Source organism: Monodon monoceros, unplaced genomic scaffold (genome assembly GCF_005190385.1).
Source record: "Monodon monoceros isolate NGI ecotype Baffin Bay Population unplaced genomic scaffold, NGI_Narwhal_1 Super_Scaffold_13, whole genome shotgun sequence".
Taxonomy (NCBI): Eukaryota; Metazoa; Chordata; class Mammalia; order Artiodactyla; family Monodontidae; genus Monodon; species Monodon monoceros.
In genome coordinates this window covers 61,081,962-61,104,780 of record NW_021703769.1, presented here as the reverse complement: position 1 = coordinate 61,104,780, position 22,819 = coordinate 61,081,962, and the positions used below count along the sequence as shown (strand labels likewise).

At 43.7% G+C, this 22,819-nt stretch overlaps 1 protein-coding gene across 5 annotated transcripts in view; it reads right to left on the bottom strand.

Moving 5' to 3' along the window:
* Positions 1–22,813, bottom strand: part of NDE1 (nudE neurodevelopment protein 1) — a 39,549-nt gene extending 16,736 nt beyond the window's left edge. For 4 of the 5 annotated variants that reach the window (XR_003793024.1, XM_029219596.1, XM_029219599.1 and 1 more), the window contains exons 1-4: positions 22,787–22,813; positions 15,542–15,667; positions 14,368–14,521; positions 9,596–9,744 (exon numbers count right to left, since the gene is read on the bottom strand). Coding sequence is in view for 4 of the 5 variants with exons in the window: in XM_029219596.1 (XP_029075429.1) it covers positions 9,596–9,744; positions 14,368–14,521; positions 15,542–15,624 (386 nt within the window). In the remaining variant the exon portion in view is untranslated. Of the gene's footprint in view, positions 1–9,595; positions 9,745–14,367; positions 14,522–15,541; positions 15,668–22,606; positions 22,683–22,786 lie in introns of those variants that run through there. The other variant, XM_029219597.1, reaches the window with a different exon arrangement.
* Between the last annotated feature and the right edge of the window lie 6 nt (positions 22,814–22,819).

The following is a 22,819-nucleotide window of genomic DNA, read 5'->3' as shown; positions in this document are numbered from 1 at the left end:
TCCTTCTCAAACTCTTCCAAAGTACAGCAGAGGGAGGAACACTCCCAAATTCATTCTATGAGGCCACCATCACCTTGATACCAAAACCAGACAAGGATGTCACAAAGAAAGAAAACTACAGACCAATATTACTGATGAACATAGATGCAAAAATCCTCAACAAAATACTAGCAAACAGAATCCAACAGCACATTAAAAGGATCATACACCATGATCAAGTGGGGTTTATTCCAGGAATGCAAGGATTCTTCAATATACGCAAATCAATCAATGTGATAAACCACATTAACAAATTGAAGGAGAAAAACCATATGATCATCTCAATAGATGCAGAGAAAGCTTTTGACAAAATTCAACACCCATTTATGATAAAAACCCTGCAGAAAGTAGGCATAGAGGGAACTTTCCTCACCATAATAAAGGCCATATATGACAAACCCACAGCCAACATCATCCTCAATGGTGAAAAACTGAAAGCATTTCCACTAAGATCAGGAACAAGACAAGGTTGCCCACTCTCACTGCTCTTATTCAACATAGCTTTGGAAGTTTTAGCCACAGCAATCAGAGAAGAAAAGGAAATAAAAGGAATCCAAATCGGAAAAGAAGAAGTAAAGCTGTCACTGTTTGCAGATGACATGATACTATACATAGAAAATCCTAAAGATGCTACCAGAAAACTACTAGAGCTAATCAATGAATTTGGTAAAGTAGCAGGATACAAAATTAATGCACAGAAATCTCTGGCATTCCTATACACTAATGATGAAAAATCTGAAAGTGAAATCAAGAAAACACTCCCATTTACCACTGCAACAAAAAGAATAAAATATCTAGGAATAAACCTACCTAAGGAGACAAAAGACCTGTATGCAGAAAATTATAAGACACTGATGAAAGAAATGAAAGATGATACAAATAGATGGAGAGATATACCATGTTCTTGGATTGGAAGAATCAACACTGTGAAAATGACTCTACTACCCAAAGCAATCTACAGATTCAATGCAATCCCTATCAAACTACCAGTGGCATTTTTCACAGAACTAGAACAAAAAATTTCACAATTTGTATGGAAACACAAAAGACCCCGAAGAGCCAAAGCAATCTTGAGAACGAAAAACGGAGCTGGAGGAATCAGGCTCCCTGACTTCAGACTATACTACAAAGCTACAGTAATCAAGACAGTATGGTACTGGCACAAAAACAGAAACATAGATCAATGGAACAGGAAAGAAAGTCCAGAGATAAACCCACGCACATATGGTCATCTTATCTTTGATAAAGGAGGCAGGAATATACAGTGGAGAAAGGACAGCCTCTTCAATAAGTGGTGGTCGGAAAACTGGACAGGTACATGTAAAAGTATGAGATTAGATCACTCCCTAACACCATACACAAAAATAAGCTCAGAATGGATTAAAGACCTAAATGTAAGGCCAGAAACTATCAAACTCTTAGAGGAAAACATAGAACACTCTATGACATAAATCACAGCAAGATCCTTTCTGACCCACCTCCTAGAGAAATGGAAATAAAAACAAAAATAAACAAATGGGACCTAATGAAACTTCAAAGCTTTTGCACAGCAAAGGAAACCATAAACAAGACCAAAAGACAACCCTCAGAATGGGAGAAAATATTTGCAAATGAAGCAACTGACAAAGGATTAACTTACAAAATTTACAAGCAGCTCATGCAGCTCAATAACAAAAAAACAAACAACCCAATACAAAAATGGGCAGAAGACCTAAACAGACATTTCTCCAAAGAAGATATACAGACTGCCAACAAACACATGAAAGAACGCTCAACATCATTAATCATTAGAGAAATGCAAATCAAGACTACAATGAGATATCATCTCACACCAGTCAGAATGGCCATCATCAAAAAAAAGCACTGCTGGTGGGAATGTGAATTGGTACAGACACTATGGAGAACAATATGGAGGTTCCTTAAAAAACTACAAATAGAACTACCATATGACCCAGCAATCCCACTACTGGGCATATACCCTGAGAAAACCGTAATTCAAAAAGAGTCATGTACCAAAATGTTCATTGCAGCTCTATTTACAATAGCCCGGAGGTGGAAACAACCTAAGTGCCCATCTTCAGATGAATGGATAAAGATGTGGCACATATATACAATGGAATATTACTCACCCATAAAAAGAAACGAAATTGAGCTATTTGTAATGAGGTGGATAGACCTAGAGTCTGTCATACAGAGTGAAGTAAGTCAGAAAGAGAAAGACAAATACCGTATGCTAACACATATATATGGACTTTAAGGAAAAAAATGTCATGAAGAACCTAGGGGTAAGACAGGAATAAAGCCACAGACGTACTAGAGAACGGACTTGAGGATATGGGGAGGGGGAAGGGTGAGCTGTGACAAAGCGAGGGAGAGGCATGGACATATATACACTACTAAACATAAGGTAGATAGCTAGTGGGAAGCAGCCGCATAGCACAGGGAGATCAGCTCGGTGCTTTGTGACCGCCTGGAGGGGTGGGATGGGGAGGGTGGGAGGGAGGGAGACGCAAGAGGGGGAAATACGGGAACATATGCATATGTATAACTGATTCACTTTGTTATAAAGCAGAAACTAACACACCATTGTAAAGCAATTATACCCCAATAAAGGTGTTAAAAAAAAAAAAAAGAGATCAGATTTGTGGTTAGAGAGGGGGGGGGGGGGGGGGGATAGGAGGAAGGGGAACTGGATGAAGATGGTCAAAAGGTACAAACTTCTAGCTAAAAGATAAACAAGTACTAGGGATGCAATGCACAACATGATAATTATAATGAACACTGCTCTATGTTATGTACGAAAGTTGCTAAGAGAGTAAATCCTAAGAGTTCTCATCACAAGGAAAATAGTTTTTTCTATTTTTTAATATTGTATCTATATGAGGTGATGGACGTTCACTAAACTTATTGTAATAATCAGTTTATGATGCATATAAGTCAAATCATTGTGCTGTTCACTTAAACGTATACAGTACTACATGTCAATTATATCTCAATAAAACTGGAAGAAAAAATTGGCCAGAACTCTGAAAAAGAAGAGGACAGGGGCACTAGCTCCCCTAGATACAAAGAACATGCACTTTAAAGCCTCAGTAATGAACAGTGTGCCGCAGAGTGAAACAGTTATAAGACCAGACAGACCAAGGAGAGCCAAAGGTCCAGAAATAGATCCAAATACATATGAGAATTTAATTTATGATAAAGGTGGCATCACGAATCATTGATGAAAAGATGGTTGGTTCAGTTCTAGGTCTGGGGACTACCAGGTAGCCACCTGGAAAAAATTAATGTTGGATCCATACCTCATGCTACACCCGAAGATGAATTCCAACTAGATCAAAAATTTAAACTCAGTATTTGGTCAAAATCTACTACTGGCTTCTGGAATGCCAGAGAACGAACTTCAGCAGCATTTCTGGCATTCCTGAACCTGTGTGGATGAACGGCACCCCCCCCCCCGACTGTATACAATCAGGCAGAGTCAGTAATACCAGCAGGGCACAGCACAGAGACTTATTGTTACTATGTGACTATTTGCTTTCAAATAAAGGTAAGCATCCTAGTTGTCCCCTGAGTGGAAAAAGCTTTATGTCCTTTATATGGTGAAATTCTGCCAACTGATGTATTTGCATATTTATTATCATAAGAGTAAAATGCTGCAATACATAAAAACTGTGAAAGCTGTTAATCTCATGGACAGTTATGAGGACCTGAAAATAGTTAAGCAGGAAAAGAGATTTTCAGTAAATATGAATATTAAGAGATACATCTGTTAGATAACTAAGAACATATCCTTTTTGAGCCAATAAATACTTAAAAGTCTATGTATCACCTCACACCCATCAGAACGGCCTCCATCCCAAGAACAGAAAATAACAAGTGATGGTGAGGATGTGGTGGGAATGTAAAATGGTGTGCCATTATGAAAACTGTATGGAGGTTCTGTAAAAAATTAAAAGTAGAATTACTGTATGACCCAGCAGTCCCACTTCTGGGTACATATCCAAAAGAACTGAAAGCAGGATCTCAAAGAGGTATCCGTACGCCCTTGTTCACTGCAGCATTATTCACAAGAGCCAACAGGTGGAAGCAACCCAAGTGTCCACTGACAGATAAATGGATAAAGAAAATGCAGTACATACATGCAACAAAATATCATGCAGCCTTAAAAAAGGGAAATCCTGTCACATGCTACAACACGGACGAATCTCAAGGACATTATGCTAAGAGAAGAAGCCAGTCACAAAAGGACACATCCTATTTGATTCCATTCATATGGAGTTTCTAATGTAGTCAAAATCATAGAAACAGAAAGTAGAAAAGTGATTATCAAGGGCTGAAGGGAACAGGGAGCGGAATGAATGTTTAGTGGGTATAGAGTTTCAATGTTGCAAGATGAAAAAGTTCTGAAGAGCTGTTGGCCAATAATGTGAATACATATAATACTACTGAACTGCACACTTAAAAATGGTTAAGGTGTAAATTCAATGTCAAATTTTTTACCACAAAAAATTAAAAATAAAGTCTATGTAGGGAATTCCCTGGCAGTCCACTGTTTAGGACTCTGTGCTTCTACCGCAGGGGCCTGGATTCGATCCCTGGTTGGTGAACTAGGATCACACAAGCCATGTGGCAGAGACAAAGAAAAAAAAAGTGTCTATGTAATAACACATAGACACTTTTTTTTTTTTTTTTTTGCGGTACGCGGGCCTCTCACTGTTATGGCCTCTCCAGTTACGGAGCACAGCCTCCGGACGCGCAGGCTCAGCGGCCATGGCTCACAGGCCTAGCCGCTCCGCGGCATGTGGGATCTTCCCAGACCGGGGCACGAACCTGCGTCCCCTGCATCGGCAGGCGGACTCTCAACCGCTGCACCACCAGGGAAGCCCACATAGACACTTTTTTTAAAAATTAGATTAAATCAATTTTAATCTTCGTTGAACTTTTTGGCATCTTGGCATTCACATATTAAACAAAATACCCTTTAAGGAATATATTTACTTTTTAGTTAATTCAGTTAGGCCTGGAGTCTTTCAAGGCTATCCTTTCACAAGGTCATCTCCTTCCTCAGTTAAAAGTGAGTCATTTGGTTTTACGGATATACAGTTGGAGAGACCAAAATAAGCAAATAGCTGATGGTGCTGAGAAATTACCATTCTTGCAGGAGACTGTCAAATTTTCCATATATAACTATTAAAATTTTATAATGAAATTGTAAATTGTAATGTTTTAAAGTTTTTTTTTAATATAACTTCAGTATTCCAGAACTTTATTTGTTCTATAATGATGATTTGGGTCTCTATCACATCTGATTTTAATATTCAACTATTCAGCATCTGGCTAAAATGTGAATCCAATGCATCTTCAGGAGAGAGAAAGAAAGAAAGGAAACATAAAAATACAAGAAGAAAACATAGGCTAATTGCTTTATAAACCTGGAACTGCAGATAAATTTGCCTACACAGAAATCCAAATAACTTTCAGTAGTAACATATGCAATAGACAAAGATGGAAGACAAATGACAAACTCCTAACATTTTCAATTCGTATCATAAACAAATATATAAACATCTCCTAGAAACTGATGAGAAAAAACAACCAGCAATCCAGTATGAAAACAGGCAAGAAGATAGAGTTCACAGAAAAAGAAATAAAAGTTATTAAATATATGAAAAGGAACTCAAGATCACTCATACTTCAGAAATGTACCTATTTGTCACCTTTTAGATTGGCAGAAATCCAAAGTCTAAAAAACACTGTTTAGTGAAGCTATTTGGAAGATGGAGACTTACTCGCATAGGTGCTGGGAATGGAAATTGGTACAAGTGTAGAGAACAATTGGGCAAAAACTATCAAAACACATATGTATACATCCTTTGACCCAAGAATTCCACTTCTGGGAATTTATTCTACAGATATACATCTATGCAAGCAATGCATATCATTCACTACAGCAACCCTTATCACTGCAAAAGAAAGGAAATGCAGCAAATATCCAGCCGTGGGGGGGATGGATAAATAATTATGTATCATACAATACCAACCATACAATAAAATATTATGCACTTGGAAAAAACCAACAACAAAGAATCCTCTGTCCTACTACAGAATGACCTCCAAAACCTATTACGTGACAAAGCAAGATGTACAATAGTACATACATTCTGTATACAGAATGCTCTTTTGTGGGAAAAAGAAGGGGGCGGGGGAAATAATACAAATTTCTATTTGAATTTGAATTTTAAAACTCTACCCCTTTGCATATTATTTTTGAATCACATGAATGTACTATCTCTTTGTGATAGACTGCATTATTGGTCCCAATTCTTCATCCTCCCTGTAGCCACACCCTTGCTTTGGCCTCATTGTGGGTGGAATGTACCTTCCCACCCCTTGACAGGGCTTGGCCGTGTGACTTGCTTTCATCAATGATATATGGGTAGAAATGATGTAAGCCAGTGGCTTGCCAAAAATCAGAAAACACTACAAAGCCACAGGAACCAAGTCATTATGGTGTTGGTAGTAATTCACAAATTGCACGTTAGACAAAAAAGAAAGAAGAATCCTGAATTAGATTCCAGAATATACAGTCAGTCCTCCATATCTGTAGGTTGCATATCCTTGGACTCAACCAACTACAAATCAAAATTATTCAGGAAAAAAAAATCCAGAAAGTTCCAAAAAGCAAAACTTGAATTTGCCACTCACTGGCAACTATTTATACAGATTTTAGATTGTATTAGGTATTATAATTAGACATAATTTAAAGTGTATGGGAAGATGCACATAGGTTATATGCAAATGCTACACCATTTCATATAAGGGATTTGAGCATCCACAAATTTTAGTATCCTCAAGGGTCCTGGAACCAATCCCCCATGGATACCAAGGAACAACTGTATGGCAGGTTAACAAATGACAGAGATGCGTTCAATTCAGTGGAAAAAAGATGGAGTGTTTAACACATAGTACTGGCACAAGTGGCTATCTACCTAATGAAAATAAAATGGGACACATATACTAGGTACAAAAATAAATTCCAGGTAGATTAAAAGCATAAGTTAAAACAATTAATAAAAAATCTTGCAAAAAAAATTAAGAGAATACACGCATAATCAAACGATCAAGGAGATGTCCCTAGTGAAGTCTGGAAACCTAGAAGCTATAAAAGACATAATTAAAAAAAAAAAAAAAGACATAATTGATGACCCCAAAATGAAAAATATTTGTATGAAAATTGATACCACAAAGTCAACAAAAGATTATTTGTAAAAAATATTTTTCAATGTGGGACAAAAGATGAGCAGCAAAAATACACAAAGAACTCTTACAAACTGATTTAAAAAAAAAAAAGGAGGTCCCACTTCTGGTAATAATAAGGTAGCTTGTATCAGACCAAACATCCTATAGATTACAACTACAAACTCTGGGTGAAACGAGAAAAACAATGATCCGAAGGCACTGGCAAAAACCGGAAGGGAGACAACACTTGGAAGAGAGACAACACTTGGAAGAAGGAACAGCAGTGGCTGAATTCTGCATCTTATAAGCTTTGTGTCTATAGCTCCAGTGAAAAAAATCCACCACCTTGGCGGAATCCCAAATTCCGCATATATAACTCTTCCCACACCTCTGGCTGACCCCTGAACCATGCATGTGCATGGCAGACTTGAAGCAGCCTAGTTAAAAGCGTCAAACGGATTTCACCTACTACCCATCAAAGGGAGACAGAGTTTGGAGTTTGAGTTCAGCCTACTTAACAAACAAATTAGAAACATGACAGAATCCATAGTTTCTGCAACACATCATTCATAATGTCCAGAATATAATCCAAAATTACTAGACATGTGAAAAGCAAGAAAATGTGACCCAAACTCAGTAGAAAAGGCAATCACTGGAACATCTAACATCTGAGATAATCCAGATGTTAGAATTAGCAGAAAAGGATCTTAAAGAAAGTTGTTATAACTATCTCAAGGATGCAAACAAAGAAATATCAGTAGAAGACTAGGAAATTCTAGATCTTAAATATCTAAAATAAAACATTATTGGAACTGGCTTAACAGCAGATTGGAGGAGGGAAGAAGGAGTCAGTGAACTTGAAACCAGATCAATAGAAATGATCTAATTTGAGGAACCAAGACAAACAAAATTAGGAAAAGATATGAACAGAGCCTAAGAGACCTGTGTGACAATATCAAAAGGACATGGGACACAACATGTGTGTAGTTGGTGTCCCAGAAGGGCAGGAAAGAAAGAACAGCGCAGCAAAAATCTTTGAGGAAATAATGACCAAAGTTAAATTTGGCGAAAGACAAATTTACAGACCAAAGTGCCCAGCAAACCCCTAACAGGATAAATACATACAAAATCTAGGCACATCACAAACTGCTAAAAACCAAAAATAAAGAGAAATTCTGAGAGCAGCCAGAGAAAAACACCATATTATATACAGGGGAGTGACTATTCAAATGACCACTAACTTCTGACCTCCAGCAAGGAGACCAGAAGACAGCAGAACATCTTTAACGTGCTGAAAGAAAAAAAACACCTGTCAACCTGGAATTCCACATCCAGTGGAAATATCCTTTAAGAATGAAGGCAAAAGGAAGACATTTTCAGATAAACTAAAGTGAGAAGAATTCACCATCAGCAGACCTGCACCACAAGAAATCCTAAGGGAAGTTCTTCAAGCTGAAGGGAAATGATAACCAGAGGGAAGGAATGAACCAGAAACTGTAAATCTGTGGGTAAATATAAAAGGCCATCTTTTTACTCTCTTACCTTCTCACATTACGGCTATCACATAAAGTTCAAGGATGGTAAGTGAAACTCTAAGGTTGCAAGGCCGTTGTATTTGGTACATTATTAATGAATTAGACTGAAAAGTTGAGCGTGTGTATTGGGGTCCCTAAAGCAACCGCAAAAAAGGATGCAAGGAGCTGTGGGTGCAGTGCCAAGGGCCCGTGTCTCAACAGGAGTGTGGGGCATGTGCACAATTGTCCACACTGATGAAACTGTATACTTCTTAAGATCTGTGTGTATCGCTGTATGTAATTTATATCTAAATCTTTAAAAAAAAAGTTTTCTTAAGAAAAAAAATAAGTGCCTGGCTCAGAGTAGATATTCAATAACTTATTTATTATTGTTAGTATTCTGCGAAACTTCAGAACATCAGTTTCAGAAATACTGTCCTATCTTAGGGCCTATTTACTGAGCACATGCTTGTCCTTCTGCCTGGAATGTTCTCACCCCACACTCTTCCCCTAGGAAGAGTGAAAATGCCTAGGCATCCCTCGGTCTTAGCCTAAATGGCATTTCCTTTGGGAAGCCTTGCCTAATATTCTCCCAGCAATGGACAAATTAACATAATCAATTACATGCTCCCACAGCACCCGGGACTTGCAGCACTTGCTGCCTGTTGCCCATTTCCTATGAGGCTGTAGGACCCACAAGGGCACTGGCTCTGCTCAGTGCTGAATTCTCTACCCTCAGCACAGTGCCTAGTACCCAGAGACAAAAGGCTCCCAAACCTCTTTTCTCCTTCCCAACGTACCGTTTGGCTCTTTCCAGGTCATCATTGGCTTGCTCCAGCTCTCTGATGTATTTCTGAAGTTGATCTTTAATGGCTTTTGTCTGGGCAAGGTCATCCTCTAAGGCTGAGATCTGCCGGTAGCCTTCAGAATGCTGCGTTTCAAACTTCTCCTGAAGGACAGAATCAACACTGAGTGAATGATTTAAGACTCCCGACGAGGATGTTTATCTCCCTTCCCTGTCATCTCCTTAGGACATTGAAGGTTAATCCTGGGACATAACCCTCTCCGTTGCAGTGAATGTGTGTTGTCCCTAGCTGCTGAGCATCCATTCCTCCCCCTCTGCACAGCCCACCGGCACGCCAATTTCTTTATAATTAATTTATTTTTATTTATTTATTTTTGGCTGTTGGGTCTTTGTTGCTGCGTGTGGGCTTTCTCTAGTTGCTGCGAGTGGGGGCTACTCTTCGTTGCAGTGCACGGGCTTCAGTAGTTGTGGCTCGCGGGCTCTAGAGCACAGGCTCAGTAGTTGTGGCTCACAGGCTTAGCTGCTCCACAGCATGTGGGATTCTTTCCGGACCAGGGCTCGAACCCGTGTCCCCTGCACTGGCAGGCGGATTCTTAACCACTGCACCATCAGGGAAGTCCCACGCCAATTTCTTTAGGGGATTTCTCTCTCCCTTATTCTAGGATCTTTGTGGGACCAGCCTTCCCATCACACTCACTCAGGATGCCAGAGGACAAGCCTAAGCTCAGTCAGGAGAACCTTCTGTCCACAGACACGGACTCTTAAGCAAATGAGGGATGATGGGGGGAACAGGGGGCCATCAAGCTGTCAAGTCCCGAGTGCTTCCTGAGCATCTTATACCCTGCCCCCTCCCACACTGGTCCCTGCAGCCTCTAGTATCAAGCAGCCCCCAACTATCTTCAAAGCAATCATTTTGTGCAAGGTGTCCACAGCCACAGAAAGCCTCATAAACCTCTCCGAGCCTGATCCACAAGGGCAACACCGATGCACTTCACATGATATCCCTGGATTACAGACAGAATAGCAGGAATCACAATGACTTTGTTGCCTGTGCCTCACAGTCAGATCAGGACATCATGGACTCAGTTTGAGAACTGTTCTGACTTTGTGACCCAGGACACTCTCCCTGTGGCATGGGGGAGTTAGGAACTTCTGGGCCTCTGAGGAGGGAGAGAGAGAAGGGAGGGAGGGAAAGGGAGGCGGAAGGGAAGAAGGAAAAAAACAAAACTGTTGTTTTTACCAAAAGAACCTTAGTGTGATCTAGCTGGTGCTTTCCAAGGCAAGGCACAGCCCAGATGACGCCTCAACAACCTGCTGCTGCCCAGCTATGGCAGCTAACATTTACCGCAGGTCTACTCTGCGCCAGCCTCTGGGCTCAGGACGCTGTTTTTGTTGCCTCATTTAACGCCATTTCAGAGACATGGGAGCTGAGGCTCAGTCACTTCATCAGCCCAAAGTCAACTGGAAGCACATGACCGGGCCAAGATCCATCCCGGCCACCTGGGCTTACGCTCTTAGAACAACTACGCTAAACTGCCCTCAACCACTTCCATCCAGGTCACACGGGAACTGATCACATGTACGCGCGCGCACGCACGCACACACACTCACTCACTCACTCCGGCTCTGGCTCCTCTCTCTAATTACTTTCCATCATCAAACACCCTTACCACCTTTCCTTCGTCTACAAACATGAAAGAAAACACTCACTTCCCACAGGAAAGGCCCAAGTCTAATTAGAAAGTTAGAAAAACAGGCCAACTCCTCTTCTTGAGTCAGTCGAGTAAACAAAGCTGTTGCTAGAAACAGTCTGGAGGCACTGGGGAGAGTGATGTAATGGTGACCGGGCCAGAGAGGCGTGGCCAGAGCCATGGTGAAAGAAGAAGGTCCACAGAACAGGCAGATTATTTACAAGACGAGGACAGGGAGGGGTGTCACATCCTTACGCTGCTCTGTCTCCTCTGATACTGTTTCCTGGCTACGAGCACAGGAAGTGTCTTGGCTCAGACAAGCAGGGGCAGACCAGGCCCAGGCACGGGCGAATTCCCAGGCGTGGTTCTGATGGCTTCCCACCCTTGATTTGGGTGCCTCCCCAAATAAAACAGGAGGGTACAGGATCCTAGGTCACTAACCTAAGTTCCAACACAGGTTCCAAGAAGACGCAGTTACTGGGCTTGTCCACCAGCATAAGGATTCAAATGTTGTCCTTTGAACTTGGGGACATGAAAAGCTGTTGCGCTTTCATTTGGGGCTAATTATAATAAACTGTCAGCTGATGGAGGCATCAATAGATGCTCTGTTGGATCCCTTACAAGCGTTTTTATTCAACTTGCAATGAATAAGCCACTGTCAAGGAGTCTGACTCAGTTGAAGACTTTCCTCTTAGGTGACAGAAATATGTGCTGGGGGCAGCTCTTCACTCCAGGGTAGTTCTGTTTCCTCGCCTGCTCCACACACTGTGTCTCATGAACCTGCCATGTGGTTGTAATGAAGAGGTCTTCTGCCGGTTCAATGGCTCAGTCTGGAAGTGGTTAATTACTTAGCAACTGCATGATATTTAGTCAGCATATCCTCCTACCCTCTCCAAACGATGGTTCATACCACTAGTCTTCCCATCCCTGAGCCCCCTTCAGTGTAAGGGCTGTAAAGATTCCCCAGTGCCTAGGGCAGGGGCCAGGCTGTTAACAAAATGAGTGACGTGGGCCACGTGTAAGCAGCAAAAGACACTCAGTCCCCAGTGTCAAGAGTTGGGGGGAAAAGGACAGAAGTGGGGACTGGGGCAAACTGGAGAAGGCTTGCTCTGTCTAAGCAACCACAACTCAGCTTTTTGCCGGTGTGGAAGAAGGCCGGCCTGGGGTAGCCAGATCCACCAAAGGAAGATCAAAGGAAGTCGGAAATCTAAGTTTTTACAAGAAGCCTCACAACTCTGAATGTTGATACTAAATATTAAAAAAAAAAACCCACTAAAGATATAAATTTTACTATCAAAAGAACAAACTGTAAGCAAACCCTCACCTCTAGTTAACAGCCTACTGCAGTACTTACAGGGAAGCGTAGAGATGTTGGTGATTCACCTTGAAATGCATTGGGAAGATAGACTGATGGATGGACAGATATATAACAAAGTATGTAAGTATGGCAAAGGTCATCGGTAGAGCCCAGGTGGTGGATACAGGTGTTCACTGGAAAATTCTTTCAACCCTACTGTGTGCTTGAAAACTTTCATGATACAATGTTACGTGAAAACCACTAAAGGCTTAAGCAAACAACATCTATGGGCCAGACTGGCCTGCGGGTGGCCAGCTTGGGCTCTGTGGTCTATGCTGTAAAAGCTTAAGAGTCCACCGCTCAGTTTCTACGGTCGGTGTGGTCCTTCCTCTGCTGCTCCTCACCCCTTGATCCCCCATCCTGTGCTGGCCCCGCTTTCTCCCATGTGCTAGTAAAGCCAGATTCCCAAGGTCCACTTGACAGTCATTCTTGCCCGTGTCTGTGGCAGTTCCATATTAACTCTTCATCAAACCCTTGTACGCCAAGTTGCTGGCTAGACACACACACACACACACACCCCTTCAAACACCAGCTCAAGTCCCTCCCATCTCTTCCATGATGCTGTCTACAACCCGTGCAAATCTCTCTCAGGAGGATCTCATGGTCAGTACCACATAACTGAGCATCTTTTCACTAAGTGTTTCTGGCTGTCAGGTTTGTCTTCCCCGCAAAGCTTCCAGAGGGCAAGGGACACATCTCCTTCCACTGTGCATCACACCTAGCCCTGGACTCACACTGCAGGGCCTTGGCTAGTTCTCCCAGTGGCTCATCAAAATATATGAGGAGCTTTGTTTTAAAAAGAAAAAAAAAAAAACAAGACATGCATACATGCTGGGGCCCCACCCAGACTTCCTGAGAATGGGAATCTCAGGGCGGGGTGGGTCCAGGCCTGTCTGACGTTTATGAAGCTGGCCAGGTGACCCTGCCTGGCAGTGAGGGCTGAGAGCTGTCCCTAGGCCACACAGTTATACTTTGTGATCACCCGCTAAGCTCTCCAGAGTGTCCAAAAGGCATTCTTTGCCCTGCAGAGAAGTGGTTCTCCAGATACTTGGCAATGTTTGCAGATATTTTTGGCTGTCACAACCTGGGGGAGGGGGTGCTACTGGTATCTAGGGGGTGGAGACCAGGATGCTGTTAAACAGCCCACAGTGTGAAACTCGGCCCCCACAAGAGAATCATGTAGCTACCTTCAAATGTCAACAGTGCCCAGGTTGAGGAATCTGCTCTGTCCAACAGGACTTTCCATAATGATGGAGACATTCTACAGCCTCTCTGTCCCACAATGACACCCACTAGAGACGTGTGGCCTTTGAGCACTTGAAATATTGGCTAGTATGATTGAGGAATTAAATTTCTAGTTATTTTATTTTAATTAACTTAAATGTCAATAGCCGCACGTGGCTAGGGGTGACAATTCTGGACAGCATAACCCTAGGCCTTAAAACCATCAGCAATTCCAGAGACACTCCATACTCTAGAAGGGTCTACCTTCCATGTGCCTTGCAGGATTGTCACCAACAGCCAAGAATGGCTGTGGGACATGTGTGAGACCTGCCTCTCACAGAGCGCCTCCATCAGGGGCATAAAGAGTTCAAGTGTCACACACGCCCGGAAGGCCTGGGGTGGAAGTGAGCCCGGGGCCAAGTCTGCAGGCTCCCTTTTCCAGTCACGACGCTGGACACCATCCACACCTGCATGCGTCTCCTCTCACCCCCTCACCTTGATGGTTTCCAGCTCCATGCGAAGGCGGTTGTTTTCTGACAGCAGGTCCCTGTTCCTGGTTTCAATTTGTTGCAGCTGCGTCTCCAATTCAGCTTCATATTCTCGGCTTCCCTCCTGGAATTCTCGGAGTTCCTCTTGCGTGTTCTCTGCCCTACAGAATTCCCAGATGTTAGCTGATCATTTACTGAGCGCTTACATGCTGCTGTTATACATGTATCAGCTCTTTATTCAACTGCCTTTTGAGGCAGAACCTGTCATTGTCCTCATTATACAGATGAGAAGATGAGGTGACTTGTCTCGAGGTCAAACAAGTCAGAAACAGAGCTTGGGCCTGCCCCCAGGTGTGCCTGACTCCATAGCCCTTTCTTAACCAATTCACTCTCCACGCATTCATTCCACTTGTACTTTTTGGAGCCCAACATGTAGTAAGCACACTTTGGATTGTGTATTCTCTGATTTATTTGTAAGTAGAAACTGGACATAATACAAATGCTCACTTATCACACCCTATCATGGGTCCCTGCCCCATATCCCAAACGCCCAACTCTACCTTCTCAATCCTTAAAAGTCAAGGGATATCTTTTTTTTTTTTAACACCAAGCCTAAATTCTCTTTAAATCAAACTAAGAATAAAGAAATTAGAGGAGCCAGAATAAGACCTCCCTGGGTAGATTACAAGAGTCCATGAGAAATAAAAAGAAACAACGTTAAACACACACACACACACACAGCTCCCAGATATGGGCACTGAAACACTGGTTTCAAATTTAAAAATCTGTAACAACCCATTTTGCTAGGCATAGGGAGTTCTTTCCCCACACACGAAGGGCAGACCAGATACAGCATCCAGGAGCTGATAAAACCCTGCCAGAAAATAAGCTGGGAAGTAGCACAGCCGTTTGCTTAGGACCCTAGGCTTTGGGGTTTAAATTCCAGCTCTGCTATTCCCCTGGCTGTCTGACCTTGGGCAAGTCGACTTGCTTTCACTGAGGCTCAGTTTCCTCATTTGTAAAATGGGGTGAGAATGGTTTCTCCATGGAACAGTGTTGAGATTTAACTGAGATGATGTATGTTAAGCCCTTCGCAGTGCCTGGCACATAGTAGGCCCACAATAAATGGTTGCTGCCATCACTATGGGAAGAAAAAGCAAGGTGAACTTTGGAGAACTGACCTCTGCTTGTAGGTCATAGCCAGGTTTTTCCAATAGTTAGCTTCTTCCTCCTCGGAGCTGAAAGTCTTGCCCGAGTCCTCCATTGTGAAAACAGGGGAAAAGATTACTCTTCTTGTCTCATGATGTCTAGAAGAGAAAGTTTTAAAATTATTACCCACATCTGGTTAAACAGCTGATCTTTAATGGGGAAAAAAATTCCTAGACTTTATGTTGGATTAAATGTGGCAAAAAACATTGCCAAAAAACTAAAACTAAACCCAGACAAAATACAGCCCACCTACACATTACATTCCATGGATAAACCTACCAGCGGGCTTCCCTGGTGGCGCAGTGGTTAAGAATCTGCCTGCCGATGCAGGGGACGCAGGTTCAAGCCCTGGTCCGGGAAGATCCCACATGCTGCGGAGCAAATAAGCCCGTGCGCCACAACTACTGAGCCTGCATTCTACAGCCCGTGAGCCACAACTACTGAAGCCCGCGCGCCTAGGGCCCGTGCTCCGCAACAAGAGAAGCCACCGCAATGAGAAGCCCACGCATGGCAACTAAGCTCGCCACAACTAGAGAAAGCCCGCGTGCAGCAAAGAAGACCCAACGCAGCCAAAAATAAAATAAATAAATGTACTAAAAAAAAAAACCTACCAGGACTTGCTGATTTATTACATTTGTGGGGGGAGGGGAGGAGAGGGGAGGATGTCTCACGGGTTCTAACTTAGGCAACCAGGTGCCACCACCATCCCCATCACCAGAGACAGAGAATCAGAAGGAACAGTCTTTAGGGTGAGGGGATACTGAACCCAGCTTGGGACATTTTTAATTGGACGTGCCTGTGATACACCGAGATGCAACACTGGATCTGAAACTCGGGGTGAAGTCCAGGCTAACAATACAAATTTAAGAATCATGAGTTTGTAGCTGGTTCTTCCTTTTTCCTTGTGACAGAACCACGAGATAATTGACTGAGAACTATTTATGGATCTCTGAGGAGTGCCAGTGTCTGAAAGCTGGGAAGAGAAACAGTGATCAGAGACAGAGAAACAAGTGAGAGAGATGAGAACCAGAAGAGTGAGCTGTCCCGGGAGTAGACGGTTTCAAGGGGAAAAAAGAGAACGTTCCACAATATCCAAGATGCAACAGAGAAGGTGGTAAGGTAAGGACTGGGAAATATCCACCCACAAGACTTGGCAAAATGTCGGTCACTGGTGATGTGAGCAAGAATGGTTTCAACACAGGGAGGAGGGATAAACACGGTGGAGGAGTAACTAGGAGGTGAGGAAGAGGAAGTAGGTGGGATTTTGGAGAACTGGGTATGAGAAGAAAAGGAGACACATTAGACAGTAGCCAGAGGGAAGTGATGATAAGGGCCTGGACTCAGGATTCTGAGCTATCCAGAGCAGAGGTTAGGGAACAAATTTCTATTAACAGTTATCAGTCTATGGACTCCCGGCTGATAAAGCCTCTCAATGTAACAGCTTATTTTCTCAATTTATTTAAGACTCTGAGCTTGTCAAAAGGTCATTACGAATCCAAATGAGATCTCTCTTAAGTCCCTTCTTCCCCTCAAGCTAGCTCATGGTTCTGTCTCTGGGGACAACAGAATGAACACAACCCCTCAATCTGCAAGACATAACTAACAAGCTGTGTATCTGGCTAAATATACAAATAATTCCACTAAATATGTCAGTGCTGACATGGACACAATCACCAACTTTATCCCTGGTAGAAACTGAACAATGATACCTACATCCGAGCACAGTACTTACTGATAACTCTACATTTGTTAGGACCTGTATTCACACCTCTTCCTCCAAATTTCTCTCCCTTCCCTAATTCAGAGAAAACATGCCACGTCCCCACCCACTCCCTTCCGGGGAACAGAGCTTCTCTGAAAGCTTGACTAAAGCAGAGAAGCTGGATGGAGTAGAAAATTGTTAATTTGATTTTTTTTTCCCAGTCCATCATTCCTTCTTCCATCTTTAACAGCACCCCAACATTCCCTTGGGGAAACCAATTCTACACTCCTTCCATGGGGCTCAGATGGACTTGACATCATCTTCTGCATCTGGGAGAAGGCATGTGACTACTCATGCCTCCAGCATAATCGGTAGCGGGCTCAGAGGTGGGCCTAACCCAAGCTGAACCAATGACATGGATCAGCCTAATCCAAACTGAGCCAATGATTGGCTCAGGGGTGCACGTAACCCAAGCTAAGCCAATGAGTGTCCAGGCCCAGGCCTTTCGCAGAGCTATCAAGAAAGAAACTCTCTGGAGTTGTTAACTAACCTTACTGTAGTAATTATTTCACAAAATATACGGCTCAAACCATCACATGCTACACCTTAAACTTACACAACGTTATATGTCAATTATATCTCCATAAAGCCCGGGGGGGAGGGAGCAGAAGAAACTCTTTCCATTAGGGTTCGTGGTGGTCATCTTGCTATCACAAGGGAGGAGCCTGCCTGAGAATGAAGCCAAAACAAAGGAAAGCAGGGCCAAGAAGTGGAGAGACTGGGTCCTGACAATATCATTCGGACACCTGGGTCCAGTTATTCCTGATTTAAGGTTAGGAGAGATAATCAACTCCCTTTCTTGGTTGGACCAGTTAGGTCTGGATTTCTGCTACAAGAGAGGCCTAATTAACGTTTGGAGTGAAAGATCTTGTTTGCTGAAAGTACAAAGGATAGAGCACCTAGAGTGTAAATAACAGTAATTACCATGGTGACAGGTAAGGGTAAACCTAATTCTGGTAATCCTTGCTCAAGCCGCAAGCTCTAATGAGCCCAGAGCTCATCTAGTATGGGGTCACCAAACCAATGTCTATAGCGTTAAGAGACCAGAGCCCATGCAACTGTAACTGTGTGGCCATTAATGATCATATTGAGGACAGTCTCAAATGCACGGTATGGGAGGAATTCTGTGTACAGGAGGGTGAGAAAGTGAGGAACTAGGAAAAATGAATGTACACTGACTTTTCCTGATGTTTAGAAACAGATCACGTCCAAGTTCAACGTAATGAGTCCCCGCCTACTTCTCTAAACATTTCCTACAGCCCTACCCCTCACTCGCTTACGCTGCAGCCACACTGCCTTCTTTCTGTTCCTTGAACACACCAAGCTTGCTCCCACTCAGGGTCTTTGAACTGGCTGTTTTCTCTGCTAGCAGATTTCCTTCTTGCTGTTCAGATCACAGCTGAACTGTCTTCCCCAGAGAGACCTTATCTGAACATCCCACCAAATACCTCCTCCAGCCCTTCACTGTCATATTAACCCCTGCTTTGTTTTATTTCATCACTTTATGAGTTTTGTTTTTGTTTTATCTTCCCCCGCTGGAATGTCAGTTTTGAGCACAGGGACCTTCACCATCTTACTTTTTTTATTCCCAATTCCTTGAACAGTGCCTGGCATATAACAGGCTTTCGATAAATGCCTGTGGAAGGAATGAACACAGGGAAAGATAGAGACTAGCCACTCGCTGGAAAGGGATGCAAGGTTAAGGAAAAGAAGCAAGAGACCCTCTGCAGGCTAGTTTATAGTTTACTTCTGTAAATCCCTAAGATACTTAACAGGATGGGGAAAACCTTTCTCCCTCGGCACCTGAGTGGCATCTCATTAACGGGAAGGGGCTGGAGGACAGGGTGCCATGTTGGAAACTACCCCCTCCCCAGGTGTACATGATAAGGAGTATCTGATACAGTTACTGGAGTTTAATAACCTTCATCCTGCAATCTTACGACAGGTGAGTTTTAGAAAAGGGCTCTTTATCACAGCCAGTGAGGCTTATAACTTAAGCCTCAGCAAAGAAATGAAATTGAGATGTTTTAGGAGGCGCTTCCACTGTGGCTCTATTTACAGCCCCTGCATTTTAAAAACACCCCTAGGGAAGAGAAAAACTATGCTAGAGGCTAAGAGGAAAGAAGTAACAGCTGAACCTCACTTTCTTATGAAACAGCATACTTAAAAACCTGACATTTTTTTTTTTGGCCATTTGAAAATGTCTCAGAAAGTTCTAATGTGCATTACTCCCTGCCACAGATAGCAGGTAAGACAACTGGCAAAGGTTCCCCTTTCCCAGCATTATTTACTAAATTTTATCATCACCTTCTATTTGTGGTGTGTTAGGCATTTAATACATTACTTCCAAACAACTTGACCCTCTTTAAGCTGTTTAACTGTAAGGGGTAGGTAGGCAAGGCAATCACCTGGTTTCTTAGGAAGCTAAAGCAGAAACATCGTATGCCTTGGCCTTCTGCATAGGTGCAACAGAGTGGCAAACCAGACCCAAGTGCAAGAGAGTCTTTGAATTCAAATTCCAGATCTCCCTGGGGTTGCCAATAGACTGGAGGTCAGTTTCACTCTTTGGTCCATGCAGTCTTTTGAACGGCACTGTGTCAGGCAGGTGTTAATGCTTGGTCACAGCATAAACAACTTTGTACCCACTATCTTAAAAGTGGATACTGCATGCATTTATTGCATCCGAGCCACAGGGATATGTCTTCCTAACTTGCATTCTCAATACACCATCATGCCGTCATGCCCCAGTAGCTCTGTGGACAAACCTGATAGGTACCTCAAATGTATGTGCTACAGCATGCAAAAACTGGGATCAAGTGGTCCAGTAAGTACTTATTTTCTATTTTGGATAACTTAGATCTATTACTCTTACAAAAGTGTTTCAGCAAGTTTTTTGGGGGCGGCTATTTTCCATGATCAAACCTAACAGGAAAGTCTGAAAACACACTTGAGACACACACCTTTGATTTCAAAACTCTAGTAAAAAAAACAAAGCCTTTCTCAGCTCTCCTCTGAGTGAAGAAAGCCAGCACAGCTGGTCAGGAGCAACACACACATATAAACCATCAGGAATTAACGGCCCTTCTCCACCCCAACTCCAATCCCTCCCAATCAAAACACATGGAAGAGCAGAAGGGAAAGGGAGAAAAAGGAAGAAACTGCCAGAGGCTGGCACATGCTCCCACGGCTTCTACATTATGACGCAGGCTTTGCATTTTGCAGAAGTGACATTACTGGGGCAAAATCAGTCAAGAGTCAGCAGGTCTGACTTCTGTCTCGGTGCTTTCAAAGTCTGTTATGATCTACCTACCAGAATACCTCACTAGGCATGCAAGGACATATGCTCAAGGGTGTACACCATCATTGACTGAGGGGAAAACTGGAGGAACTGTTGACAGAGGACTGATCAGAAAATGGTGCAGTTAAGAAGTAAATATACTGGGCTTCCCTGGTGGCACAGTGGTTGAGAGTCCGCCTGCCGATGCAGGGGACACGGATTCGTGCCCCGGTCCGGGAAGATCCCACACGCCACGGAGCGGCTAGGCCCGTGAGCCACGGCCACTGAACCTGTGCGTCTGGAGCCTGTGCTCCGCAACGGGAGAGGCCACAACAGTGAGAGGCCCGTGTACCACAAAAAAAAAAAAAAAAGAAGTAGTAAATGTACTGATATGGAAGAAAGTTTATGATATGTTAAGAAAGTGTCATTTTTGTTTGCAAATGTATCTCACTCTGCGTATACAAATAGAAGAGTCTGTAAGGATATACCAGTATGGGGTAAGGCAGACACTGAGGTTCGAACCTGTACCTGACACTTCTGTAAGATATATATTGTTTTTTGCAGTAAGCACATATTGCTTTTGAAATTTTAAGAAGCTTAAACTTGGACAAAAAGAAAACAAATTATCCTGTCCAAGGATAATTTTTATTTTCTTGAACCAAGAGGCCAAGGAAGGAGCTTTTCCTACGGAGGCATTCCCCTCCTCTGTTCCTTTTCAAACATTTCCCAACACCTACTAAGTGCTGGGCACTGCTAAGCGAGGCAGACACAAAGCACCTATGTCAGGACTAGGTGCAAACATAGTACCAGTTGCAGGCACAAACTTTCCACATGCAGGCATGCTCGTGTTAGGGAATTATCTTGTGAGGAAGCGGAGTGTAATCTCTCTGGGCTCACACGTTCTAAAGCAAAAGAACACACTCTGGAAACAAAAATCACATCCTAACACAATAAGCCAAGTTAAGAAACTATTAACCAAATGGGATGAAATATACCAATCAGAGGCCTCTGACACTTCAGGAGCACAGATCATCTACATTTTTAAATTTCAAAAATGGTTAAATACCAACGCTGGGGTCAGATAACAAGGGGCTCTGGGAGTCGCTGGGATCCAATTACTCTTCAAAGTACCTTACCCATGTCCTAAAATGCCATCCTATCCTAGAATACATGAACAAAACTCGCATAGAAAATGAGAAATTTCTGTCCGGCGCGTGCTGCAAAGGTCGTTTCTTTAGAAAGGAAGTTAAAAGGGGCCTAAAGGTAGAGAGGGGCACAACATGATAAAACCCTGGACAAAGAAATCCGGGAAGGTCGAGCCCTCGGGAGACAGCGGACTTGAGATGACTGGAGAAGATAATGTAGCTTCCCCAAAAAGCAGTATCAAGGTGATGGCGGGGTTTCCTATGACCTCAGAGAGGCAGGTGAGCCCAGCCACCGCATTCAAGCTGTAAAATAAGCGTTTTCATCCTTTATCCAATCCTTCCCCAAAGCGCTGTCAGGGGAAATCTGAACCGTCCTGCAACAGAGATCTGAGGAAAGCGGAGGGAGGAAGACCGTTCCAAACACGTTCCCAGAGGGAGGGAAGTGCCAAGGAGGAGGGAGGTTTTTGGAAAGAGGCCTGCACCGAGGGTGGAGGTGGGTGGGGACGTGGGCGGGAGGGGGGCTACGAGGAATGAGGGGCGGTGGGGGGGGCAGCAGAAGGCAATGGCGAGGACTGAAGGGCAGAAAAATGAGCGAGAAGGGAGACCAGGGGAGTCGGGGTGGGAGGGAACAGGAGGGCAGAGCGGCCGGGCTGCGGAGACCCGGGACGTGGAGAGCAGAAGGACCGAGGAAGTCTAGGACGGAGGGGGAGGGCAGCGGGGTCGGAGACAGGCGAGCGCAGAAAGAGAAAGAAAGCTAGCAAGGGTGAGGAACCAGGCGCGAGGGACACGAGGGTGTGAAGGCACAAAGTTAAGAAGGCAGGCTCCAGGGAAGCGCGATTTTCGAGCCCAGCACCTGGGAAGCGACGCGCAAGTGAGGGGCGCGCCAGGGCCCCTGCACGGCGGCGGCCCGGGGTCCCGAGAGCGTGGCGGGCGCCGGGGCGGGCAGAAGAGTTTCCCGGCGGCCGTGGCGGTGGCGGTGGCGCTGGCAGTCCCCGAGAAGTCCCCACCCCGGGGGCCGCAGCTCCGCACTTACCCGGCTCCGGCTGTGAGGAACCGCGACGGCGAC